This window comes from Podospora bellae-mahoneyi (assembly GCF_035222275.1).
Source record: "Podospora bellae-mahoneyi strain CBS 112042 chromosome 1 map unlocalized CBS112042p_1, whole genome shotgun sequence".
NCBI lineage: Eukaryota > Fungi > Ascomycota > Sordariomycetes > Sordariales > Podosporaceae > Podospora > Podospora bellae-mahoneyi.
In genome coordinates, this window is record NW_026946359.1 from 567,417 (window position 1) to 579,157 (window position 11,741).

Below are 11,741 nucleotides of genomic sequence, written 5' to 3' on the forward strand. Positions count from 1 at the left end.
ACTTGCATACGATCGACACGCCATTGGAGACAGTGTACAAAATCAACGCTGTAGATTGAGAGCAGATAAGCTGCTTGATCATGATATGATCTCATTCGCCTTAGCTGGAGGTGTTGTCGGCTCAAATACAAACACGCAGCGCACCAAAACTCCGGGCTTCGTGGCCTCGGTGCGTTGCATGTATGCATTCTGAGATGCACTCGGATTGACCACCATGAATGCCTTGCCATAAATCTACGCACCGCTTTTACCATGCTTCCCATCTTCACCGTCCCCATGTCACCAACAACGGGCACTTACTCCTCCTGCTTCTTAACGACAGCACCCTCCCCCTTCAACTGCCTGATCAGATCTTCCCTTGCCTCCACCTTCTCATTTAGAATGGCAGTCTCTCTGTTCTTGAGCTCAACAACCTCCTTTTCACCTTCCAGGTCTTTCGCAAGGGCCTTGTTCTCCACCTTCAGAACCTCGTTCTCTTTCTTCAGAGCCTTTACCTCCATCTGAAGAGCTCTGAGCCTCCTGTGGTCAGATTGCTCATCTTCTTGATCACTGGTAGTCAAGTCGATGAAATGGTGAGCTTTTACTGTCGATTTCTTCCCCGAGGTCGGAGTCCATGGGTAGTCGAAGGTATGTTCATCCCATCATCATCGTCGTCGTCCTGGGCTCTTCCACCCTGTGTTTGACTGATTACCTCCTCCCCCTCGTCCTCCTCTCCATCCCCCTCCACCTGCTGCCACGACGTCCTTCCCCAGTGCGTGTCCTTATCTCGATCAATGAAATCATCGTCGTCCTCAACCTCCTCGGCCTTCACGTCAATACTACCCAACATTTCGCGCAACCCCTTCCCATTCCCCATCTGACTCCGTCTCTTTCTCCCGTTTCCAGCAACCTTCCCCAACCCACCACCCTCGAAGCACCTCCCTTCGGCTGTCTCGGCCAGCCACCGCTTTGTAACGCACGGCTCAGATCCGTTCGCTCTCTCCCACTTCCGATGAGCATTTTCCATGTCTCCCTCCCAGATCCAAGCCTTGTATGCTCCGTGCTGGCCCTCGGGTTGCCACTTGGCACATCCCCAGTACGGGCTCTCGGGCCGCTTGGATGTTGGACCGGCGATGCGACGCTCAAGGGGGAGATCACAGTGGCCTGAAGGGTTGGATACATGTTAGCTTTTGGACAATCCTAAAAGATAATGATGAGGCTTCGAAGGATTTCGAGAGGTACTTGTGGAACACCGAAAGATGGCCAACACCCCTTTTGACTCGCTTTGCAAACTTGTTAGCAATCTTTCAAGATATCTCAACCATCGCTTAATTCCTTGATATTTTATCACACTCTCCAATCTTCCTGTTCACAGCAGGAAGAGGGTACTCACAGTAATGGACGCCTTTCTTCACAAACGGCGGGGCTTGGGGGACATCCTTCGTCGCGTCGCCGAATGGCTGCCAGCAGTCGATTTTCTGCATGTGGGAGGCGAGACAGGGCCAGGCCACCGTTGTTGTTTTGGAGAGGGATTGGTGGTGAGAGAGAGGTAGATGTTGGAGATGTGATGTGGTGATGTGTATGATGAGGGAGGATGTGAGGTTGAAAGAAGAAAGAGGGTTTACTCATATATGGGAATAACAATAGAATTCCATTCTTGATGATGAAGACGGCATGCCTAGGTAGCGGTCCGTATAGATACACTGATCAAGGCATGATCGAGATTCTGTAAGAAAGGTAGGAACGCCTGGGCAGGCTGTTGTCAAAAGGCTGAGATGGTTTCATCGATATGTAGAGCAGAGAGAAGGCCCGAGCTAAGGTGGATTCGTACATCCTCGATTGCCTCTCTGGTTGGCCATGACACCAAGATCTCGAAAACCTCGTGGGATGATCTGGGGCTGTGGGTAAACTGCGAAACCTTTTTATTACTGAGCTCTGCGATCTTTGAGGAACAGTGTTCAGAAGAAGAGCCTAGGGTGTCAAATGTATATGCCGAGTAGTAGTATTGAGAATGGCAGTCAAAAAAACGATGATGACGATCTATTTTGACAAGTTTTACACTCTGCTACAGCAACAGGCTTCTCACATTTATCTTGATATCTTCCTCTGGATCAAGCCAGAGGTCAGGTTAGAAATGAGTCTCTGTCACATCATAACAGTGCCAGGTTGTCAATCAGCTTGTCATGCCCAGCACAGATTGAATGTGATTTATGACTAGAACCCTTACAACAACTTGAAGTCTTCAGGTCAGCGAGTGATTGGCTGTTTATAGCTCGTCATTGCAGCATCAACCTCGGGGCTATCTACCTAGCCATCTGACTTAAATGTGATAAGCCCCTTTAGACGACACCAACAATATTCCCAACTACTATGATACATTATTCTCCTAAATGATGACAGACCTGAGTCAACCCACCTCCCTACCTTGAGCACTCACTCTGAGGCCAACCAGGGTTAGGGTCCACACCCCTTCCCCCCAATTCAGGGGTAACTCTCCCCCCTTTTCAGTCCAAACTCAATGATGCCCAGCCTCCCGAGGAGTAACATCGTTACTCCCGCCCCATCAACAAGACAGGCAAGACAGACACAATAGTCGTCTAGCCAAGGAGACTTACGCAGTCAGAATCGAGTGGCACACCTACTCCTCTCTCTCAAGAATGACCGGCTTCCTCCATGACGCACGTTTTGGCCTGTCCAACCTTCGGCAGTTGGCATCCCCCGTAAAAGCAGTTGCTGAAAGAAAGTCAGGAACAGATCGCCCAAAAAGTGCACCTTTGGGTCGTCTTCGTCGTCATCATCATCAGGATACGAAGCGGCTGTGCTGTTGATTATTCCGGGAAGACTTCCCCGATTAATCATCAGATCTGAGCTTTTGTTGAACAAAAAGGTCTCGAGCGTTCGATTTCGGATGTTGTTGGCCCTGGAGTTACGCCCGCTTTCACAAACCACCAGACAGGTATCGCGGCAAGGTATCGTGGCAAGGTCTCCATCACTTCGGGTTCCTGACCTGAACTATAGCTAACCCGGGTGGTTCCAAAGTGAGGTACGTGTTTATGTAGCAAGCGTGATACGAAATGACGCAGGTAAGCTGGGCAGCCAGTGGATGACAGCTACCTGCCTATCCGAGTGTAAAATGACGACCTAAAAGTCTCAAGTCAGCTTTCCCTCACGGGACTGGATGACAATGTCAAAGTAAAGAAAACTACACAACATGATGCCCAACCCAGCTTCAACTCTCACCACAACCCTGGTTATCCAAACCATAACCTCGTGAAATCGATTTGATGGTTGGCGATTGTTATCGTCAGAGACCTTATACGAGGGGGGTGCGATTCCTTCTTCAAAACATACAAGGTCTCCAACGTTTGCCACGTACCTGCTCTGCCAATTGGTAGAGTTACCGGTCTGCTGCGTCGGCTGTTGTTGACTGATTGATAGGGCCAAAATGGAAAAGAGGAAACGGTAAGTATGGCCCGCGGACTCGGGTTTGGTTAACTTCTTGTTGCGTTGTGAAACATACAGACAGAGACGTGTGTGTGTGTGTGGTCTGCAGGAGAAAAGAACAAGGCGAGACAGACATCATCATCAAGAAAAAAGGTTGGCGCGGAGAACCCGACTCGGCTGTTAGATTTCGTGGGGGGAAATGATGCAACGCTGAAAAGGAAAACCCGATCCCGTGAGCCAGGTCGCGGTCATCGGGTTGAAATGCATGTGTCCGTAAAAGCAGGCACAGCTGAGAAGGTGGTAGGTACCTGACACACACAAAGACCCATATGGCGCAACCCGTTGTTGGTGAGATCATGGTTGGTGGCTGAGAAGCGATTGGAAGAAACCGTCTTTCCGGTTTCCGATCCCATACCAGCTGTGCGGACTCTGTCGCCCAGCATAATATCTGCCAGTCGGGAGACTGCCCGTTTAGAGGTTGCATATGTGGCGTTGATGGCCTATAGGTAGTCAATATCAGCGATAACAGCCCTACGCTTCAACAATGTAGCTGAAAAGACGAACCACGGAGAAATCCCGAGAAATACGAGGTTGCCAAAAAGCCCGTGAATTTTCCCCCCCGCCTGTCTATCCGATTGTCTGTGAAGACGCCAGCGTCAGAAGCCCCCTTTTCCTCTATCGTGACCGAACCGTCCATCTAGACAACCCCCAAAAAAGAAACTATCTACATCGTACAGCCCGACCCAATGCCGTTCTCTCCTGACCCTCCATTTTGTCAAGGTTCCAAAGACGCCCTGTGGTTACCTGTCCAAACACAAAATTCGCGCAAGCCAGAATATGCAAGACATCAATCATCCCGGGATGTAAACGCCAAGTCCAAGCCCCCTGAAAAGAAAAACAAAAGAAAACAAACATCAGAACCGTCAGCAACCATGCAGCCCTCCTGCACAGATCCCAAAAAAGATGCCATGGCAGGAGTCGTGTCGTACGCCTCCGTCCAAGATAACCAATGAAACCCGGCCTATCAAACGCCCGCGGCTCTGTCCAATGCCGTAGTCGCGGGCGGTAAGAAGCGATGTCGTAGTGGTTCTCTGCATTGATTGCAGCTGCCACTGGTGGTGTCTTCACCGACCTCCGCGGAACCTCAAGAACTGTGAAGCGTCCTAAACCCGGCTGTGATCAAGCTCCTCTTGCTGTCTTTGGAGTCCGAGGGTGCGCTCCAGTAGAAGAGTCCCTGCGTAAAGTTGGTCAGTTATATTTCACCAGGGGAAAGAGTGTTGGCTATAGGCTTACTCCGAGACCTTTCTGCTTGCAAAATGTAGCTTTGATCTTCACCGTGTCCGGATTGTCGTAGGTAACGAACCCACCATCACCACCAACACATTGTGCTGCCACGGCACGCTTGTCCACCTGTTCTTTGGTGCCTTTCCTGGGAAGCTGACTGTAGTCAAAGGATCCATCTTCACCCCCAGCACCCCGATTCTTATGCCCCGGGCCTGTGACGTTGAGAAAGCTTCGCCCAAAGCATGGGATGCCCAGAAGGATCTTGTTCGCAGGAACTCCCGAAGCCATCAGAAACTGGACACCGGACGCCCCCGATTCTTCATCCTTGCTCATCGAATACAGCTGGGCATGGTGGCCACCTTTGGGAGTCCATGTACCGAAGAAATCGTAGGCAACGAGGTTGATTGCATCAAGGTACTCGGACGCTCGCCCATGGTCGATGTTCTGAAGGACAACTCGGGCTGCAGGCAGGGCAGCGGTGAGCAGATAATGGTCCTCGGGTAGATGGAGTCGAATTGCTGCCATGAGGGCGAGGAAGTCATTGCCTTGCTGCGGATTGCAAGGATATTCCCAGACAACTAGGCTGGTTAGCTACAAGAACGCGGGATAATGAGGTCATCATTGACCGCTAGAGGCGAGCAGCGGTGAAGCCGTAGGTTTGTGTGCAGGTAAGGTTGGGGGTCACGTACTGTCAATGCCGTCAAGGCCTGATGCTTCCACCAGCCCTCGGGCCGAGCGGGCAAAGTTGTCACGGAGTATAGTGCTTGACGCCACAATGGGAAATGTCTCAGCTGAAGCTCCTCCGCCAATAGACAAAATCACTTGTAAGTGAGGATATCTTTGCTTCAGATGCATCAACGATCCCAGAGCACCCTGAACACCATCGCAAGGTGCTCGAGCATCTGCCCACTCGTCACTGAGCTGGTAAACCCCGTATCAGCCCGTCTGTCTTTGTATACTCGAGGAGGATGAACTTACAAAAACTCCTCCGTCAGCTGTCACGTTGGCGAAAGCGTAGTAGACTCTGTTGATGCATCCGTAGTTCAGGGCGCCGGGGGTGTCTCCTTTGTAAAGCCTATTGTTCGGCCAATACACGGCATTGGTGTACATGACATTGGAGGCATTTGTTATGCGAGACTTTCGGGAGGAAGACATGATGTTCTGTTGCTGATCGAGTTTGTAAGTCTGAAAGTGTAGTAGTAGTGCTTGGTGCGTGGACAGCAGAGAGGGAAATCAACCACAGAGATGTCTACTCTTTAAGAACCAGGTGAACAAGGAAATATCCGCGTTTCTGAGACAGAGACTTCTGCCAGCTCATTTTGACCTCTGAGGTGTCGGGAGCTGCGGTCGGGCATCAAGGGGGTGGACGACGACTTTCCCGGAGTGTATTCTTATACCTAGCTACATGGCTGATGGGACGAGTGGGAAAGCAGCTCGAGGTGAGTCGCCTGCCTGCCTACCCAAGCTCGGTGGAGCCATACAGGGCTATCGAAGATTGAGTTGAGAAAAGGGAAGCTGCATGACATAATTTGCTGGGGGGAGGCTGGTCGATGACCGGGCGATCAAGGATACAATGGGCCATCTGTCGGAACAAGACCACAGCTTGTGGCAGTAATGCAGCAGGGATATAAAAGGCGGGTGTTGAATCTCTGGTGACGAGTACCAGCTCAGACGATCCAGCGCGGGATGTGAAGGAGAAAAAAAGAGACTGAGATGTAACATGATGATTTTCCTGCTCCGTCCACGGTTCCGCGGGTCCATGCCACTTGAGCTTGACCTTGGTGTTTCTTGCCGGATGGTAGCAACGAGGAGCCCTCTTAGCGGCAGTTGGAGATTCACCAAGGAGTACTCGTTCCGAATCCACCATGGGCTCTGGCTGCCGATTTCCGTACGGATAATCACGCTGGCTGCCATTTTCACGGCTTCCTGTAGCTCCAACGCTGGCCATCCAATCATCTCAGTTAGTCGGCGGTGAGCGCACACGACCAGCCGAGCAAAAGCACGGCTGGTGTAAAAAAGCGCGAACTGGGTGCTATAAATGGCAATTCCTGTTTGAGGTCAACAGGACACGTGAGAGGGAGAAAGAGAGAGAGAGACATGTCGGTGAGAAGATGGTCGAGAATGGGGTCTTGGTGAGTTGAGCCCTTGGCACCGTTCGACTCCATCTCGCCTAGGATTTTCGCCGTTGTTCTGTCGTCTCCCGAGGCTCACCTCAACGGCGGACCGGGATGCCGGGGGATTAGGGCTCGTGGAATCGCTAGCAGAATACAATGGTTCGCTCGTCTCTTACATGTGCCGCACATGGTAGTATCGACATCTTGGTTGCAACTAGGTACGCATGGTGCAAAACCTAAACCCTAGACCAAGAGACATAACGATAAGTAGCTGTCTTGGCTCTGACCATGGCCCACCATGCACCATCGACGAGTGAGGAGAGGAAGAATGAGGTCTCTGGCCAGTCACCGAGTCGTCAATTGTTTCAATTCAGACGTCTCCGGAGTGACATGTCGTCCTGTCTGTCTTGCTCGGGCATCTTCGACCAAACGCGTGTGTGTGCCTATGCAAGTCTGATATTGGGCCAAAGCAAGGCGCGGGGGTTATCCTGTATCTTTTGATAAGTAATAGAAAAAGATGTCCCTGGAGGAGTCAATACAGGAGAAAAAGGATTGGATTGCTGTGGCTGTGGGTGAGATCCTTCCTTCGAGGTGTGCCAAAAGTGAAGTTGGTCGAAAGCCTAAATCCCTGTTAGTCATCACCTACGCAATCAATTTGGCGGGCTTCCAGAAGACTTCCATATCTTTTGCTTAACGGAGGTTTTTTACGGAGTAGCTTTCCAACCCCCGTTCTCTCCAGCACCCGTACCCCAAACCCCAACACAGCCTCTTCACCTCACAGACCTGACGGTGAAAATTTCAAATTTTGCTCAATTGAGGGCTGTATTGACTGTGGGTCAGCCCAATCAGGTGTTCGCACCAACAGACCTCTCCTGTATGTGCCAGCTCTTCGTCCAGCCCAACTGTATATGTACCAACTGCAGTGTGTAACAGGTCGAACCCAGCCCTGCTAGGACTGCTGCAAGTCATACCCAGGCGCAGGGGTCAGATGCTGAGTGATAGGGTGGGGAATATTTCACCTGCCCCGCGCTTGGGCCCTGGATGACTTCAACCACGTCGTGGAAGTTGTTCCGATGGCTGACCTGCAGCAGAGAGTGTGACCAGTTCAGCCAAAAGATTGGAATAGGGCATCGATAGCCCTTGGCGCCCTCCCACGAGCGGTGATGTCAGCACGAAAAAGTTGTCGGCTTCTTTTTGTGGCTGCTGGGCATCCACATGCCCAGATGGCCGGTGAGGCTTCTGATATCTCGAGGTACATGTCGTCTTCTGCAGCCGGCCGGCTCCCAAGTAAAGTTTCACGAAAGACAGGGCACACTCCTTGCATAAACGATCGGGCTCTCCCACACCCTTCCTCAGCTGTGATGCACGCCGGTGAAGGGTAAAGTGCCGGTCACCTGCACCCTCAGTGCTCCACGTGTTCAGGGGGTTGATGTTTTCTCGCTTGCCATCCCGAATTCAAGATGTCTATTCAAGACAACTCAGAGTGAGGCTGGATTCGGAGAAATAGAGAGAGTCAGAGCCACATCAACCAAAACAAACCATAGCAGGGGAATGCAGAGTGCCTTTTGACGATGCCACAGCACTTGGATGCTCGGGTAAGCACATGCTTCCAAGATCACGCCCATCAAAACCAGCTAGAATCCGGGCGGAAACACATTTTGAGCCCTGGGCCGTTCCGAAGGGCCATATCTGTCGTACCGAAGAGTACTTAGCCATTCAACTATGCCGAGTCGAACATTTGCCCTCAGCGTCAGTCCAGGTGCACAACACAGTCCATATATATCTATCATCACCGATCGTGTTTCAGCTAATCCCAGTCCTGATTCACAACTCTTGTACGGCGTTTTGGGATCAACCACGTGAAAATACACCCCACGGTCTGTACCGACCGGGCCGTGCCCTCGCCGGCGCCGTGACATTCCCAACCGGGGAGGAAAGTGCACAAACCGCCTAGCCCTGTGCTCGTATGGCGGCCGAGTGTTACACCGAGAGCTCCACCGACAGGTGCATCAGCACCGATAGTAGGACCCGACCGAGTGTTGTGTACGAGGAAGTACCACCTCAAGGGCCGATAAGGGGTGCCTAGTTTGTGTCAAGCAAGCCATGCCATCTCAGGTTCTCAAATTCAAGTCAAAAGGAATGGTAAGGCTGAGCGTTTCAAAACAAGACGGCGTGTCTGGGTGGCTTAAGTTGAACTTCTCGGTCCGATGGAGGATGAAAGGTCAAGCTGCCACTTGGCTGATCCGCCTAGTTCTTTTCACTCTAGTGCTTCACATGGTCTGGATATTTCAGAATCAGAATGTCTGTATGAAGTGTAGTGTGTTGGGTTAAAACAAGTAACGTGGAGCTTTGAAAGTAGGAAACCTACAGTCTGTAAAACCCCGCTTTAATATGAACCCCAAATATCCCGCTAGTTCGATCTGTTTCAACGGATTCATTGATACCAGCTGAGATTAATAACATGTCTGGTCTGGATATCACAGTCGAAGGATAGTATAATGCAGTTGAGAAGCATATATAAAAGAGAATTCACGTGATGCCCAAAAGCCATGTAAGCGGATGGACAGAACGTCAAAGAAGCTCCCGCTTGCTGAGCCACATGGTGGGGGTTATCACCACCTCCGTCCCGCGTGCTGATAGGCGCGCCGAGGCAGGTGCCTCCCCGGCCACGACTTGCGACAGCCCTCCCACCAGTGGCGTCCCCGCCAGCGGTATCGGGATATCGCCAGGCTGCCGAGCGCAAGCACCTCCATCCCTCATGATCAACCTTGGCGCCTCAAACACCTCCTAGCTCTTGCCAGCTCTACTCCATACTTTTGTCCCTTTCCTCAACAACGACAGCGAGTGTCATTTACGACTCTGATCAACAACATCCATACAATTTAATTTCGGATCGCACTCGAAAGACTCACCTCCGCTCCGGATCCAACCCCGCTCCGAGCTACGATCCGTTATCAGGCGTCATCGCGACAAGCGCCCTTTACCTCGAACGAACGACCACATACCATCACTTAGTGACACACATTCTCACCTTCGCCCATGGCCGACAACACCGAGGCGGGCAGCGACGCCCAGATCACCTTCAAGGTCAAGGCGTCCAACGACAAAATGCACACCATCACCATGTCCGAGTCGGCCACAGTGTTAGACCTCAAGACAAAGCTAGCCGGCCCCGACTTCGAGAACATCCCAGCCGCCAACCAGCGCCTTATCTACTCCGGGCGTATCCTCAAGGATGCGGATGCCCTGAGCGTCTACAAGATCAAGAATCTTAACACGATCCATTTAGTCAAGTCGGCACAAAGCAATGCCGCTGCCTCGTCCTCTGCGTCGACGTCGACACCAACACCACCAGCCGTTCCCCAGAATATGGCTGCCGGAACTCCAGCCAGCAACATTCTCGCAGGACTCACAGGCGCCAGATTTGCTGGCCATGCCCCTCTGCCGAATCGGGATCTCTTTGGGGCTGACGGTGGTGTAAGTTTCCCTCTAAATCTTTTGCCGGGCGTGGCTAACAGCGCGTAATAGATGGGTGCGCCTCCCAGCGAAGACCAAATGGCGGACATGCTATCCAACCCAGCCATCGCACAGAGCATGAACGAAGCCCTCAACAACCCAGCCTTTGTTGACCACATGATCCAGTCGAACCCAATGTTGGCCAATGTGCCCAATGCGCGCGAGTTGCTCCAGTCACCGGCCTTCCGACAGATGATGACAAACCCCGAAGCAATTCGAATGGCGGCCAGGATGCGGAGACTAGCCGGAGGTCAAGGGCCTGCGGCTTTCCCAGCGCCCGGTGTCACCGACACAACACCGGCTGGTGCGGCAAGTAGTGAGGGTGCGAATGCCGCCCAAAATCCGTTTGGTGCTTTTCCTGGCCTCTTTAACAATCTCCCTGGCGCCGTTGGTGCTTCTGGAAACGATCCTTTTGCTGCCCTGTTTGGCGGTATGAGTCCCTGGGGTGCACCTCCTGCGGGGGCAACGCCCTCGACTCAGAGTGTTGGTCAGGCGAACCCGGCGTCACCAGCTGCTGGGGCCGCGGCGGGGGCCTCTCCAGACGGCCAAGCGCAGGGTGCTCAGGCGCCGCCGGTCAACCCCTTTGCTGCTCTGTTCGGCGCTCCGGCAGCGGGAGCGGGAGCAGGGGGTGCTGGTGCGGGTGCTGCCAACCCATTCGGCATGTCTGCCGAAGAGCTCGCTCAGATGAGACAAGCCCTCCAAGGGCTGGGAGGTTTGGGCGGATTGGGCGGATTGGGCGGGCTGGGTGCATTTGGCGCGCCACCAGCATCTGTTGATAACAGACCACCTGAGGAGAGATATGCTGAGCAACTGCGGCAGCTGAACGACATGGGATTTTTTGACTTTGACAGAAACGTGGCAGCCTTGCGCAGGAGTGGCGGCAGTGTTCAGGGTGCTATTGAGCATTTGCTCAGTGGGCCGTAATCGGGGTAGCCGGAACGAAACCAACCCGTACCATTATTTTATTGAGAAGATCATGTAGGCCGTCTTGCTTCTGATCTTTAGCCAGAAAGCGAAGCAGTAATTCTGAGCTGGAGTGAAGCCTCGGGCAGTCATGAATGGAAGCGCGTTTCGAGGTAGTATCGGCAAAGATGACAAGTTTTTTAATGTAAAGACAATTGACATTACACTTTGGCCAAATCATTTGTTGTAAATCATGATGTAACTGAATATTCTGCTTTGTGATCTATCCCTAACGCCCTGCCTGCTTTTTTCTTTGTCTCCCCAAACAATCCCTTTACGCCATCTTGACCGCCTCCTCCTGCGGCGGCACCGCCTCCGTCCCCGCGGAGTTGTTGAGAAAACTGAGATAACAGTTCCACCCTATGCTGATGACATTGACAAACAGGACCCTGTGCTGGAGCGGGACAAACTTGAAGTTGACAAGCTGGACGAACGGCCAGA

The 11,741-nt window shown here is 52.3% G+C and overlaps 5 protein-coding genes across 5 annotated transcripts; 2 read left to right on the forward strand and 3 right to left on the reverse strand.

Annotated features, from left to right (window-relative positions):
* The first annotated feature begins 99 nt into the window (after positions 1–99).
* On the forward strand, positions 100–2,032 carry QC761_0001860 (uncharacterized protein). Its single transcript, XM_062871755.1, has 2 exons — positions 100–627; positions 753–2,032. Exons 1-2 carry the CDS (start codon positions 570–572, stop codon positions 1,145–1,147), a joined length of 453 nt encoding a protein of 150 aa, XP_062736501.1. The 5' UTR covers positions 100–569; the 3' UTR covers positions 1,148–2,032.
* QC761_0001870 (uncharacterized protein) lies at positions 297–1,717 on the reverse strand (the record flags this gene model as incomplete). The annotated part of the gene is made up of 3 exons (XM_062871756.1): positions 1,373–1,717; positions 692–1,143; positions 297–593 (listed from the first exon to the last, which is right to left on the reverse strand). The coding sequence occupies exons 1-3, from the start codon at positions 1,461–1,463 to the stop codon at positions 297–299; spliced, it is 840 nt and encodes a 279-aa protein (XP_062736502.1). The 5' UTR covers positions 1,464–1,717.
* Positions 2,033–3,671: 1,639 nt separating the features above from the next.
* On the reverse strand, positions 3,672–4,120 carry QC761_102248 (uncharacterized protein; the record flags this gene model as incomplete). The annotated part of the gene is made up of 2 exons (XM_062873469.1): positions 3,672–3,886; positions 3,988–4,120. 2 exons carry the CDS (start codon positions 4,118–4,120, stop codon positions 3,672–3,674), a joined length of 348 nt encoding a protein of 115 aa, XP_062736503.1.
* A 584-nt stretch (positions 4,121–4,704) lies between these two features.
* On the reverse strand, positions 4,705–7,885 carry QC761_102250 (uncharacterized protein; the record flags this gene model as incomplete). The annotated part of the gene is made up of 3 exons (XM_062873470.1): positions 5,686–7,885; positions 5,397–5,628; positions 4,705–5,285 (listed from the first exon to the last, which is right to left on the reverse strand). The coding sequence occupies exons 1-3, from the start codon at positions 5,860–5,862 to the stop codon at positions 4,705–4,707; spliced, it is 990 nt and encodes a 329-aa protein (XP_062736504.1). The 5' UTR covers positions 5,863–7,885.
* A 1,433-nt stretch (positions 7,886–9,318) lies between these two features.
* Positions 9,319–11,380, forward strand: QC761_102260 (uncharacterized protein). Its single transcript, XM_062873471.1, has 2 exons — positions 9,319–10,298; positions 10,350–11,380. Exons 1-2 carry the CDS (start codon positions 9,861–9,863, stop codon positions 11,259–11,261), a joined length of 1,350 nt encoding a protein of 449 aa, XP_062736505.1. The 5' UTR covers positions 9,319–9,860; the 3' UTR covers positions 11,262–11,380.
* The last annotated feature ends 361 nt before the right edge of the window (positions 11,381–11,741 follow it).

Excerpts from the sequence above, each read along its gene's own strand:
- QC761_102260 (XM_062873471.1), top strand. The coding sequence starts at position 9,861 with ATGGCCGACAACACCGAGGCGGGCAGCGACGCCCAGATCACCTTCAAG. Across the intron at positions 10,299-10,349 it reads TCTTTGGGGCTGACGGTGGT|ATGGGTGCGCCTCCCAGCGA; the intron begins GTAAGTTTCCCT and ends AGCGCGTAATAG.
- QC761_0001860 (XM_062871755.1), top strand. The coding sequence starts at position 570 with ATGGTGAGCTTTTACTGTCGATTTCTTCCCCGAGGTCGGAGTCCATGG. Across the intron at positions 628-752 it reads GAGTCCATGGGTAGTCGAAG|TGCGTGTCCTTATCTCGATC; the intron begins GTATGTTCATCC and ends GTCCTTCCCCAG.